A 12427-nucleotide genomic window follows, 5' to 3' on the forward strand; every position below is an offset into this window, starting at 1 on the left:
CAATCTACAGCAGGCGGTGCTGGACCAAGGCCAGGAAGATCGTGAAGGACCTCAGCCATCCCAACAACAGACTGTTCTCTCTGCTGAGGTCAGGAAAGCGATTCCGCTCCCTGAAGACCAACACAGAGAGACTGAGGAGGAGCTTCTTCCCGCAGGCGATACGGTCTCTCAATCACACCACCACACAGTACTGACCCACACATATGGTTCTTACACACACACTGGACTTTCTGGACATTGTTTTCACTTTCAGGTTCAAGGTTCTTTATTTGTCACATGCATAGTTATACAAGTATAACACACAGTGAAATGTAGCCTGACACGCTCCTCGACATGTGCAAAAATAGGGGGGGGGGGTGTCTGTAGAGGAAGAACATTATATATATAGTATGTACATTGGGTGAATGTGCAGTAGTAGCAGCAAGCAGGTGAATTCTGTACATTAATAAGAATAGACATCTGACTATTTTACAGGATAGACAATATAAACATATTTAAAATTAAAGGAATTTGAAATGTACATTGTTCCTTGGTTTAGTGTCTGGAAGACTTAAATCATCACTTAAATCACTTAAATCACTTTAAGCATATTTGCACTGCACAAGACATAATGTGGATTGCACAACACTGGTCACTATATTCTTCATTTCCAGTTAATACTTGTACAGCTGCTGTTATTGTGTATATATTTATTTATTTATCTTTCTTCATACATTCTTATATAGTTCTATACTGTGTATTGTGTATTTTGTTGTACAGTTATTTTATTTTCAACTTTAATTTATATATTTTATCTTATTCTTTCCCAGTTAAATTTACCCTTCATTCTAAATTGTGTTGTACAGTTATTTCATTTTTAACCTTAATTTATATTTTATTCCTTCCTAGTTAAATTGACCCTTTTTAATTTTTCATATTTATTTCCTATCTTATTCATAGCCTTTTTCTTTTTAGGTCACGAGCAGTTGTCTAAGCATTTCACTGCATATCGTACTGTGTATGACTGTGTACGTGACAAATAAAATTTGAATTTGAAATTTAACGATTAAAAATCGATGCTGATAAATATTCAGTGTGTTGATGAAGAAAAATCATATTTTCATGCTATGTGGATAAAACAGTTTAAAACACCACAGCTGTCATATTTAATTCTTCATGTTTCCTTCAGGGAATCGACTATTTCAGCTTTTTTCCCTCTGAAAATCACAGCAGAAAGGTTTTGGGCTTTTACTGTGAAAGGCCGCGCAGGAAGTGAGCCCTTTTAAATATGGCGGCGGCCGCAGACGGCTTGGTGATTTTCGCGGTGCTCTGAGTATTTTCGTGCCGCTCCCTCGTGCCTCGAGCTCAGTTCTGGCGTCATGAGAAGCGCGGTAACGGGCCCCGTTTCCGGATGCTTCGTGTGAACCGGACGGCCGTGTTAGCGCTGCTCATCGTTAGCAGCTCCGTGTTCCTGCTATTCCAGCTGCACTACTACCGGAAGTACGTCAGCAAGGTGAGCCATAGCCGTGTAAACGCTTGTGTGATGCGAGAGGCTCCCAGTGTGACCTAATCTGAAGGTTTGTGATGTCACTAATGAACCATTAAAACTCAAAGCCCTCTGCCCTTTCAGAATATAATCCTAATCTGTGCACTAGCTGTTTCAGTTGCATTTGTGAAGTCAGGATTATAGGAACCACACCACGTCTCAAATTATAATTATGAGTTTAATGTTTTTGTGTCTGTGCAGAGCAGACACAGGTAAACACACCTGCACAAGTGACAGGTGAAAGGACAGCTTTTCAGTGGGGGTGGAGTCTACAGCAGCGCACAGTCTTCCTTAGGTAGAGTTTAGATGATGAACATAAAATGGGTCGTTCCTGAAGCTGCCGTACAGGTTTGTGTTCAGAGGCAGGTAAAGAGAGAAAGAGGCACACCTGAGATTCCTTCACTGCAGTAAGGTTAACTTTAGTTATAACAGCCTTGTAAATGCTATCAGGTATCTGTACCTGAACGTGAAGTTAAAATATTTTAGGTTAAATTCAGCCAATCAGGAAACATCTTCTGGCGAAGATGATCTTCATCATAATCATGCTGCCTATGTGTTCCATCTCACCTGTACGCTGACATTACCTGTGCATGAACATTACTCATGAAGAGATCCTGAATCATCTATGTGCTCGAATTACAGTAACCTTGTCACACGTGTGAGTATTTAACCCTCCATCAGGACATGTGACAGTCTTAAGGTTGATCTTTTAGCTACGACACCCCCAAGGTCCAGATAGGCAGCGTCAGCCTCTGAAGGTAAGTCATGCGGGAGCATGACCGTTGTGGTGACCCTGTTTTCTTCTATTCTCCTGCAGCAGCCTGGCTCTCACATCTTCCGCCCAGCAGGTCACCTGACTCCAGGCCACCTGACCGCTAGCCAAGTCCAATGGGTAAGTCAGATCTGATGCTAGCTGCTGTTAGCTTAACATCAATTGTTAGCAATTCAGATTTAAACTTTCACTTTGAAATGATCAAAATTACATCGTCACAAGGTAGAAAAACTGCATGCTGCTATGCCTGATGCAGCTCTCTATGTCTTTCCACTTGCACATGACGTTCCTCTCTTAAATAAAGGTGAAGAACTTTTCAAATACATTTAAAACAAATCTTACATCTTACATCTCGCTTCTCTTACACAAGATGTAGACGTGAGTCATGAAATTTGTACAATGTGTAAACTTGTATTGTGGCTCATAAAATTAGCTTGTTTTATACTTAATTGTTAAATGTTTTAACTCCTCCTTCCTGACCTGACCATGGTTACCACGGTAACAGTTGCTTTGTTCCTCCCTGCAGCAGGTGGTGAAGAAGTTTCTAGCGTTAGTGCAGCACTTCAAGCTGCCACTGTTCCTCACTGACACCGCCGTGCTGGCACTGCTCTCCCAGGATGCTTTGCGGCAGCGTGACCGGCTGGTGCGCGAACCGCACTGCAGCTTTCTGTGCACAGGCCGAGCCGTCACGTCATTCGCTCTACAGGCCAACCAATGGAAGTATGATGTGAGTGACTTGTTTGTTGTCTTCAGAGCGTGAGAAAATGCAGAACTTGAGTTTAAATAAAGTTTTTAAAACTGTAATTGTTTGTTTGTCTGTCAGCCCGGCTTCCTATTGGCAGCTGAGCAGAAAGGCTTTGAGGTGATGGAGCTGCGGGGAGTGGACCCTCGACTCGCCAGCCTGGACACCCTATCAGGAGAGGACATTCCCCTGCACTTCTTGTTCCGCCTCCACAATCATGTCATTCAGGTGGATGTTGCCAGATGTCGTGACGATCTGATTCAGGTGACAAAACAGCTGACGATGTGACCTGTGCTCCTTGCAGGTGGTCTTCCTGTATGAGCGCAGCGGGAATTACCTGTGGCATGGAGCGCTGCGCCTCAAAGGGGACGCAGACCGAAGCTTTGCTGCCTTCAAAGTGCTCGACTATGGGCGCTACGCTGGAGCCTATGACAGGTGCTGACATCACATGACTACGTTATGTGTGTAAATGAGACAAAAAAACCGCACTAATGAACTTCCTGTAATGTGACGTCCTCTGCAGGCCGCAGCTCATCCTGACCGTCCTTGATGGCCTGGACGTTCGAGTCCCGCGAAACATTTCCCATTTTCTGGCCCAGCAGAAACACGCCCGCTTCCTAGAGTGCCGTTACCGTGATGCTCGCAATTTCCTGCAGGTCAGAATGAAAGCTTCTTTTTATTGTAAAAAGAGGGGAGAAAGAGGAAATGAAAAATATTATAAACAAATCTTTTTTTAAAACTTCCTTTTTCTCGTCATGCGACTACTTCTCTGCAGCTCTACCCTGACGACTCGTCTGCAGCGGCGGTGGATTTCCGGAGAAAAGCAAAGGCGTTGCTTCATTTGACGGCTCGAACGCTCACTCGCCTTGACGTTCCGTTCTGGCTCAGCAGCGGTACCTGCCTGGGTAACTCTACCTCCTGACTCATTTGTACAGTTTCAGCAAACTTTCATCCATCCATCCATCTTCTTCCGCTTATTCGGGGCCAAGTCGCAGGGGCAGCAGCGCAAACAGAGAAGCCCAGACCTCCCTCTCCTTAGCCACCTCCTCCAACTTCTCCGGGGGAACACCAAGGCGTTCCCAGGCCAGCCGTTAGATATAATCTCTCCAGTGTGTCTGCCCCCGGGCCTCCTCCTGGTGGGACATCCCCGGAACACCTCACCCAGGAGGCATCCTTGTCAGATGCCTGAACCATCTCAACTATCTCTTGAATGCGGAGGAGCAGCAGCGGCTCTACTCCGAGCCCCTCCCGGATGGCTGAACTTCCCACCCTATCTCTAGGGGAGAGGCCAGCCACCCTTCAGAGGAAGCCCATTTCTGCCGCTTGTGTCCGGGATCTCGTTCTTTCGGTAACTACCCACAGCTTGTGACCATAAGTGATGGTAGGGACGCAGATCAATCTCATAAATTGAGAGCTTCACTTTTACACTGAGCTCTCTCTTCACCACAACAGACCGGTACAGCGTCCACATCACTGCGGCCGCAGCACCAATCCGTCTGTCGATCTCCCGCTCCCTTCTCCCGTCACTCGTGAAGAAGACCCGAAATACTTAAACTCCTCCACTTGGGGCAGGAACTCGTCCCTGACCCGGAGTGGGCACTCCACCCTTTTCCAGTTGAGGACCGTAGCCTCAGATTTGGAGGTGCTGAATCTCATTCCCACCACTTCACACTCGGCTGTGAACCGTTCCAAGGCGTGCTGGAGGCCATCACCCGATGAATCCAACAGGACCACATCATCTGCAAAAAGCAGAGATGAGATCCTGAGACCACCCAAGCGAAAGCCTTCCGCCCCTTTGCTATGCCTAGAAATCCTGTTATGAACAGAATCGGTGACAAAGGGCAGCCCTGGCGGAGCCCATCACCCACCAGGAACAAGTCCGACTTCTTGCCTGCTATGCGGGCCAGGCTTCTGCAACGGTCGTATAAGGACTGTATGGCCTCTTTCACTTTGACATGATCAAAATTACATCGTCACAATGTAGAATAACTGCATGCTGCTATGCCTGATGCAGCTCAGTGGGATTAAGGAGGTCCTCGAAGTATTCCTTTCCACTGCCCGACAATATTCTCAGTCGAAGTCAGCAGCGCTCCACCCACACTATAGTCAGTGCAGGTACAGCACCGCCTTCCCCTCCTGAGTCGATGGTTTGCCATAATCTCTCTCTGCTTTTTTGTTGTTTTTTTAAGCAGGCTTTTATTTTGGCACTGGTTGATTTCCTGATTTCCTGTTATCAGTCATATTTGTGTTTGATTCTGGGAAACAAGAATCCCTCGAGGGCTACATCAGGAAGTGTGTCCACCACAGATTAGACATGCAGCGACCTCGCCATGGTGACCCTGGGTAAACCGCTGAAATCTCTCAAGTTCTTTTGGCGTTTTTTATTGTGAAACTTACACAGGTGTATGCAGCGCCTGTCGGAGCACTAAGCAAGAGTGAGACTCGCATGACTGGACTAAAATAGAGCAGGTTACCGCCTCGGAGACAGGAAGTGAAACACAGAGGTCACTGTCACTTATAACTTTTACAACAGGTGTGTCAGGTATGCTGATGACTTCCTGCTTCAACGTCAGAACCTCTGACTGTAGGTTGTCTACCTGTTCCTGTTAAAACTCCTGTGGAGGAGCATGTAACCAGTGATTCACTCAGGTGTGCTACTATAGGGTCACACAGAGGTCAAACTGCTGTATGACATCCATAGTTTGTGCTGACATCACCTGTAATCAGGGTCACATGCCTTATTATCTGTGGTTTAAACATCCAGGTAAATCACATCTGAGGAAGTTGCACCTCAGTCAAAAAGACTAATTGATTCAGTGTGTGCAGGTAATCCCGTCCTCACACCTGTCTGTCTGTGTCACCTTCTCCAGGCTGGTTCAGGCAGTGCAGCATCATCTCATACAGCCGTGACGTCGACATTGGCATCTTCATCGCTGACTACAGGCCTGACATCATCGCAGCATTCACAGACGCCGGCCTGACGCTGAAACACAAGTTTGGAAAGGTCCAAAATCTTTATTTTTATCTTTTACTGTCTGAGTTTCTTCTTCTTTATTCTACTTCTAACACCAAAAACTTTTTCATGCTTCATCTTCAGTCACCAGCTTCAAACATCTACTGCAAAATCTGTCTTGTATTCTTACAACCTGTCTTATTGTGAAGTTTAGGGTGTGTTCCAAAAAGTACCTACTATCTCCTGTTCCTAACCTCTTTTCATCGATCTCAAGGAAAAGTGGGTAGGAGAATTACTGAGGACTTAGAAAAAGAGAAAAGTGGTGTGCTGAGGATTTGAACGAGCTCACACTCATTTCTTAACGTTGTGATGACGCATGTCCGCTATATTGACAATGTGTAAAAGATGGACTACAAAGCATGCGTTACTTCTCCACAACATGTTCTGTTGTTTTATGGGGGTAATGTAAACATTGAGAAAATCATTCATTTTTCATTAGAAAGGCTGGAATTTTAAAGAAGGAGGAACAGATTCACTAACTTCTTCATGCTGAGTGTTTAGAGGCGAGCCCACTTATTGCTCCTTGGTAAATGCTTCCATGAAACGGCAGAAATGACCTGAACTTGGCTGCTCTTTCTCAGCAGTGTTCACACAGCGAGTGACTTCTCTCTGCTGAATCTGTAACAGATAAAAGTGCACTATGCTGTTAAAACTACCAAGTGATGCACTTATACATACACCTGTCACAACTGGGACTTCTCATAATATAACGGTAAATAATGTTTGTCTTCTGAAATTCTCACCAGATGTCAGTAATAACCCATCCAAGCCACACATGGAAACATAGACGTCCATAAATTATGTGTAAAAACGAGAAGTGACACAGGGAAAAGTATTGAACATGTGAAGAGAGGGATGTGTAAAAAGGCAGGGAGATTCAAGACAGCAGCTAAAATCTATCAGTGATTATAAGTCAATCCTGCCACTTAGTGCAAATTAATATCAGCTCAATCAGTCCTGAATGATGGCTAATAAAAGGTGCCCAATTATCAAGTTGTCACACAGAAACATCTCATGACGGGTAAAACCAGTGAGGTCTCCCAAGACCATCATAACCTTATTGTTGCAAAAACATACTGATGAATTTCTAAAAATAACAGTTCCATTGAGTACTGTTGGGCCCAATGTCCGGAAATGGAAAGAACATAATTTCACCATAAACCGGCCGCGACCAGGTGCTCCCTGCAAGATTTCAGACAGGGGAGTGAAAAAAAAAAAATCAGAATCAGAAGAGTTGTTCAAGAGCCAAGGGGCTCCTGTGCAGAGCTACAGAAAGACCTGAATCAGCAGGTATGATTGTTTCAAAGAAAACGATAAGTAATGCACTAATACGCTGTGGCGCATATAAACCCTCAACATGGAAGACTCCATTGCTGACTCCATCTTGAAGCTTGGTCCAGATGGCATCAGCTCGGCAGACTGCTTCTCAAGTCCAATGCAGGATAACTCAATACATCTTTAGCCTGAGCCTGAAGCTTGGTAGAATGCCACAGCTGTGGAAAACATCTTGTGTGGTGTCAGTTTCCAAGAGGCCACAGCCAAAGGACTTCAACAGCTATAGGCCGGTGGCTCTGACATCACATCTGATAAAGATCCTGGAGAGGCTAGTCCTTGCTCATCTTCAGCTGCAAGTGAGCTCACTGCTGGACCCACTCCAGTTCACTTATCGCCCCAACCGGTCAACAGATGATGCCATCGCCACCACCCTACATCTGGCTCTCACTCACCTGGACAATAAGGGCATGTATGTATGAATGCTGTTCATAGATTTCACTTCAGCATTCAACACAATCATTCCTCAACACCTGACTGGAAAACTGAGCCTGCTGGACCTGAACACTTCGTTCTGCCACTGGATCCTGGACTTTCTCATGGAGAGGCCTCAGACAGTCCAGATCAGTAACTGCATCTCCATCACCACCACAATGAGCACTAGAGCCCCTCGGGGCTGTGTGCTCATCCCACTGCTGTTCACTTTGCTGACTCACGACTGTACAGCAATGCACAGTTCAAACCAAATCGTCAGTTTCGCTGATGACAGGACTGTGGTGGGTCTCATCAGCAAAAGCAATGAGTCAGCATACAGAGAGGAGGTGCAGAAGCTAACGGACTGTTGCAGAGTCAACAACCTGTCTCTGAACGTGGACAAAACAAAAGAGATAATTGTCGACTTCAGGAGAGCATGGTGAGATCACTGTCCACTTAACATCAATGAATCCTCTCTGGAGGTTGTCAAGAGCACCAAATTCCTTAGTGTTCACCTGGCGGAGACCCTCTCCTGGTCCCTCATCACCAGCTTCATAACTACCTCCATTACACTCAGTGACTGGACTGACACACACATACCTTCACACACGTCACTACATTACCTGCACAATGGCATATGCAGACACACCTCACACACCTTCATACATCAATTACATGCATAGGTTGTTGCTTTTGCTTTTTTGCACAGTGCTCAGTCTTTTTGCACAACCCACTGTCTATTGCACTGTCTTGTATCTGTATCATTCTGTTCTGTCTGGTGTTGCACTGTTTTTTGCAGTTTTTCACACTTGCACTTTATGTAGTCCTGGTTTGATTTTACTCCAAGATCATGTGGCACCATGATCTTGGAGGAACGCTGTCTCGCGTCACTGTGTACTGTACCACTGCACATGCTTGAAATGACAGTAAAGCCACTTGACTTGATTTGACTTGATATTTTTATCTAAATAATCTAAATCTCTTTATTTATTCCTGGCCTATCTGCTTTTCTGCTGTAACAATGAATTTTCCATCTGTGGGACTAATAAAGTCTATCTTATGTCTGGTCAGATGAGTCCAAAATTAAACTCTTTGGATGCCATAATGCGTTTTAACATCATCGTACGTTTGGAGGTCAAAGGGAACTATATATCACCCCCAGAACACTAATATAGATGTTTGGAGTTGGGAACATCGTGGTGTGGGGCTCCTTTTCAGCATACAGCACTGACAGACTTCATATAACTGAAGGAAGGATGAATGGAAAAATGTACAGAGAAATTCCTGATAAAAATCTGCTGCCATCTACCAGGATGATGAAGATGAAACGAGACGAAAGAAAACTCTCAGCTGGTGTCAGAGATAGGAAATAAAGCTGCTGGATCAGCTGACCTCAACCAACTGAAAAGAACTCAAGGTCAAAGTTCATAGACGGGACCCACGGAACCTTCAGGGTTTGAAGACTGTTTGTGTGGAAGAATGGACCAAAATCACACCCGAGCAATGCTGCGACTAGTTTCTCCATACAGGAGAAGCTGAATATGAAGCTGTGATCACCAACAAAGGCTTTGTATAAAGTATTAATCCAATTTCAGTGAGTGTCTTCATTTATTTTCTCTGTGTCATTTATCATTATTACACATATTTATGGACATCTATGGTTTGATTCCTTTGCATGTGTGGATTGGATGGGTTATCACTCACATCTGGTGAGAATTTAATATCAATCGCACCTTCAGAAATATATTTACTTTGAACTTACTTAAATTACTTATTTTACCCTCTGTATATTTATTTTGTTTCCTCCAGCCTGTTAAGGATTTCTGTAAAATTCCCTCCATCGTAACCGATCCCAGTTGACCTGAAGTAAACCTGAATCCTAAAGACTGTAATACAACAGTGATCATACAGAGCCTTAAACACTCTTTGATCATTTATTATAAATCATAATCTTGAACTCACTGTTCTACTTTCTTCATGCAGCAACAACATCAAATTTATATTCCAGCAGCTTGATGTTCAGAGTTTAGCTGTGAATTTAACAGCTGCTGATAAAAACTATAAATATATCCACAGGTTATGGATAAAATGGAAAATGCAGTTAGAAGGAACATCAAAATCGATCCCACCCACTTCGATTATGTCAGTGTTTTCATAAATGGTTGGATGGTTGTTTGCAGTGAATTATAGGACACATTTTCTCCTCTCCTTTCGTAGAGGATGCTAGTGTTTGGAGTCATGTCTCTTAGTGAGGAAACTTTCACAGAAACATGGACTTTTGGAATGCACCCATAGTTACCTCCTTTATTCTGAAATCATTTTATTGTGAAGTTTAGTTTTCTGTCTTTTATTCTGAAAGCGGGTGTTTTATTGTAAAAGGTGGAGGACAGTCTGGAGCTGTCATTTCTGATTGAAGATGTGAAGCTGGACATTTTTTTCTTCTACGACAACGGTGATATCATGTGGAATGGCGGGACGCAGGCAAAGAGTGGCAGGAAGTTCAAGTAAAATCCTTTCACCTTAAATATTTGTACAGACGGCGTAATCGTCATGTCGTTTATTGCTACGTAAAGTCATTACCATCTGTCAGGTCACTTTGTCAACCCTGCCGCAGGTTAAAATTTTTTTTCTTCTTATCTCCAGGTACATCTTTCCACGCTTCTCGCTGTGCTGGGCGGAGCTTCTTGAGCTGAAAGTGCGTGTTCCATGTGAGACGCTTGACTACGTGACAGCAAACTATGGCGCCTCCTGGAACATCCCACTGAGGGTCTGGGACTGGAAATCATCACCAAGCAATGTGCAAGCGAACGGGGTGTGGCCTGTGGCAGAGTGGGCAGAGCTTATCCAGGTGTACTGACTGATATTTTATTATCAGCCATCAGTCAGCTGATCGGGACCACACACACACGATTCTGTTGTTGAAACAAACTAATAAAAGTTTTGTTTAAATTGTGTCTCCTTTTGTTTAGAACGTGACTTACTGTAACAGGATGTGATGAAATCAGTAACATCCCTATTTATATGGCCCATTAAACAAATGTCCTAGTGATTTAAATTTGACATCGTACACAGCTGCAAACATTTGTAAATATTTTGCAAACAATACAACCAGCAGGAAATCTAAATATTATTTATTGTTTAGGGACAGATTGGTGTGTCACTGTTTACATCCAGACTACCAGACTTCATTCATATATTACGTGTTTTTACTCGTGATCAAACTAACAGAACGTCTGCAGTCTGATCATTAGGTGTCTTCTCCCCATCAGACTCCATTCAAAGTCCCACCGTTTATACTCTTCCTTGTGATGCAAAAAAAAAAAAATTAACATTATTTTATTAGATCAATAATACTTTTGCCTCACTTTTACTTCTTTACTGAGCAAAAAAAGCCAGAAGCCATTCATTTTAGCACCATTTTTATCATTTCTTGTGGCGCAATAAAAATATCAACATCATAAATTTGTTACGAGGGGCCACCTCTCCACCAGGTTCCATTGATTTTTCCCCACTATCTTTCAGTGGGCTGAAGTTATTTTACGGTAAATCTCAATTTATTATATCAACACATTTCTACCTTTTATTATTACCAATCTGTGGGTCATCTCGCCACCAGACTCCATTCATATTCTCATGAGCTTTACTCATTTAGTCTTACTACTGAAAAATAATAGCCAGATGCCAGTGCGATCTCCCAATCAGACTCAATTCTCTCTGTGCCCATTTTTACTTGAACAGCGTCAGTTACAGATCAGTGATGACTAACAGAGTCAACGTCATTTCCAAACCAGACTCCATTCATTTTAACACAGTTTTTACTCTCCTAGTTTCAGTCTTTCAGCCCTGCTTCCGGTCCGGTCCGGCTTTCCGTCTGATGTCACTCCGCCGCCGGTTCGGCCTGCCCCTCCTTGTGGACTACGATGCCCTTGCTGATAAGGTCCGGAATCTCCACGGCGAGCCACGGTCCGAGTCCGAGCGCCATGAGGTGCGCGAGCCCGAACCGCGGCGCGTTCCGGGCCCAGAGCGGCGCAAAGTGTTCGGTGAGGCAGATTTTCCCGCCGCGGTACATTTTGGCGGTCTTCCCGTCCAGCTCCGGAACTGCCACCTCAGGTGCGGTGTCCGGGTACGTCACAGGGATATCGAACTCTAGCCGGAACTCGTAGCGCAGCAGCTCGTGGATGTACCAGCACGTGCCAGTCCAGCGCGTGCCGTCAGCGTTGGATTCGAGGCGGAACCAGTCGTTGTCGGCCGCCTTGTTCTGCTCCACGAAGCGGATCAGCGCCTGGTACTCCTCCTTCAGCCGCTGCGGCCACAGCGCGCGGTCTCGCGGCCCCGCGTGCGTCTTCAGCAGCGGGATCTGCGAAACGGCCTTGCGCGTGGCCTCGTCCGCCATGATGCGCAGGAGAGTTAACGGGTATGACTTTAGTTCGGTTCGGTCCGGACCCCTCAGGTGTGCTCTGAGGACTGACGTGGACTTCACCGGGAGCGGATCCGGCCAACAACTTCCGCTTCCGGGTTTTCAAAACAAAAGCCTCAGTTTGTTCCCTTTTTTTTTTTTTACCTTCAAAGTTTATAACAGGCATGTGACAAACAGCAACACTGCCCACCTGAGCAGCAACAGATCCGTCA

General features: G+C 44.8%; 2 protein-coding genes across 3 annotated transcripts; one reads left to right on the forward strand and one right to left on the reverse strand.

Moving 5' to 3' along the window:
* Window positions 1-1230: 1230 nt before the first annotated feature.
* Window positions 1231-10747, forward strand: fktn (fukutin). 2 transcript variants are annotated; one of them, XM_080876385.1, is made up of 10 exons: window positions 1231-1492; window positions 2346-2417; window positions 2824-3024; window positions 3121-3267; window positions 3344-3474; window positions 3563-3695; window positions 3815-3944; window positions 5910-6043; window positions 10178-10302; window positions 10442-10747. In XM_080876385.1, the coding sequence occupies exons 1-10, from the start codon at window positions 1391-1393 to the stop codon at window positions 10653-10655; spliced, it is 1389 nt and encodes a 462-aa protein (XP_080732511.1). In that variant the 5' UTR covers window positions 1231-1390; the 3' UTR covers window positions 10656-10747. The 2 variants fall into 2 exon arrangements, with proteins under 2 accessions (XP_080732511.1, XP_080732510.1); XM_080876384.1 differs by having other exon boundaries at window positions 1232-1492; window positions 2343-2417.
* Window positions 10748-11200: 453 nt separating this feature from the next.
* On the reverse strand, window positions 11201-12309 carry ufc1 (ubiquitin-fold modifier conjugating enzyme 1). Its single transcript, XM_080876386.1, has one exon. The coding sequence runs from the start codon at window positions 12189-12191 to the stop codon at window positions 11676-11678; it is 516 nt and encodes a 171-aa protein (XP_080732512.1). The 5' UTR covers window positions 12192-12309; the 3' UTR covers window positions 11201-11675.
* Window positions 12310-12427: the final 118 nt, after the last annotated feature.

The sequence above is a fragment of the Rhamphochromis sp. 'chilingali' genome (genome assembly GCF_963969265.1).
Source record: "Rhamphochromis sp. 'chilingali' genome assembly, chromosome: 2".
Lineage (NCBI taxonomy): Eukaryota > Metazoa > Chordata > Actinopteri > Cichliformes > Cichlidae > Rhamphochromis > Rhamphochromis sp. 'chilingali'.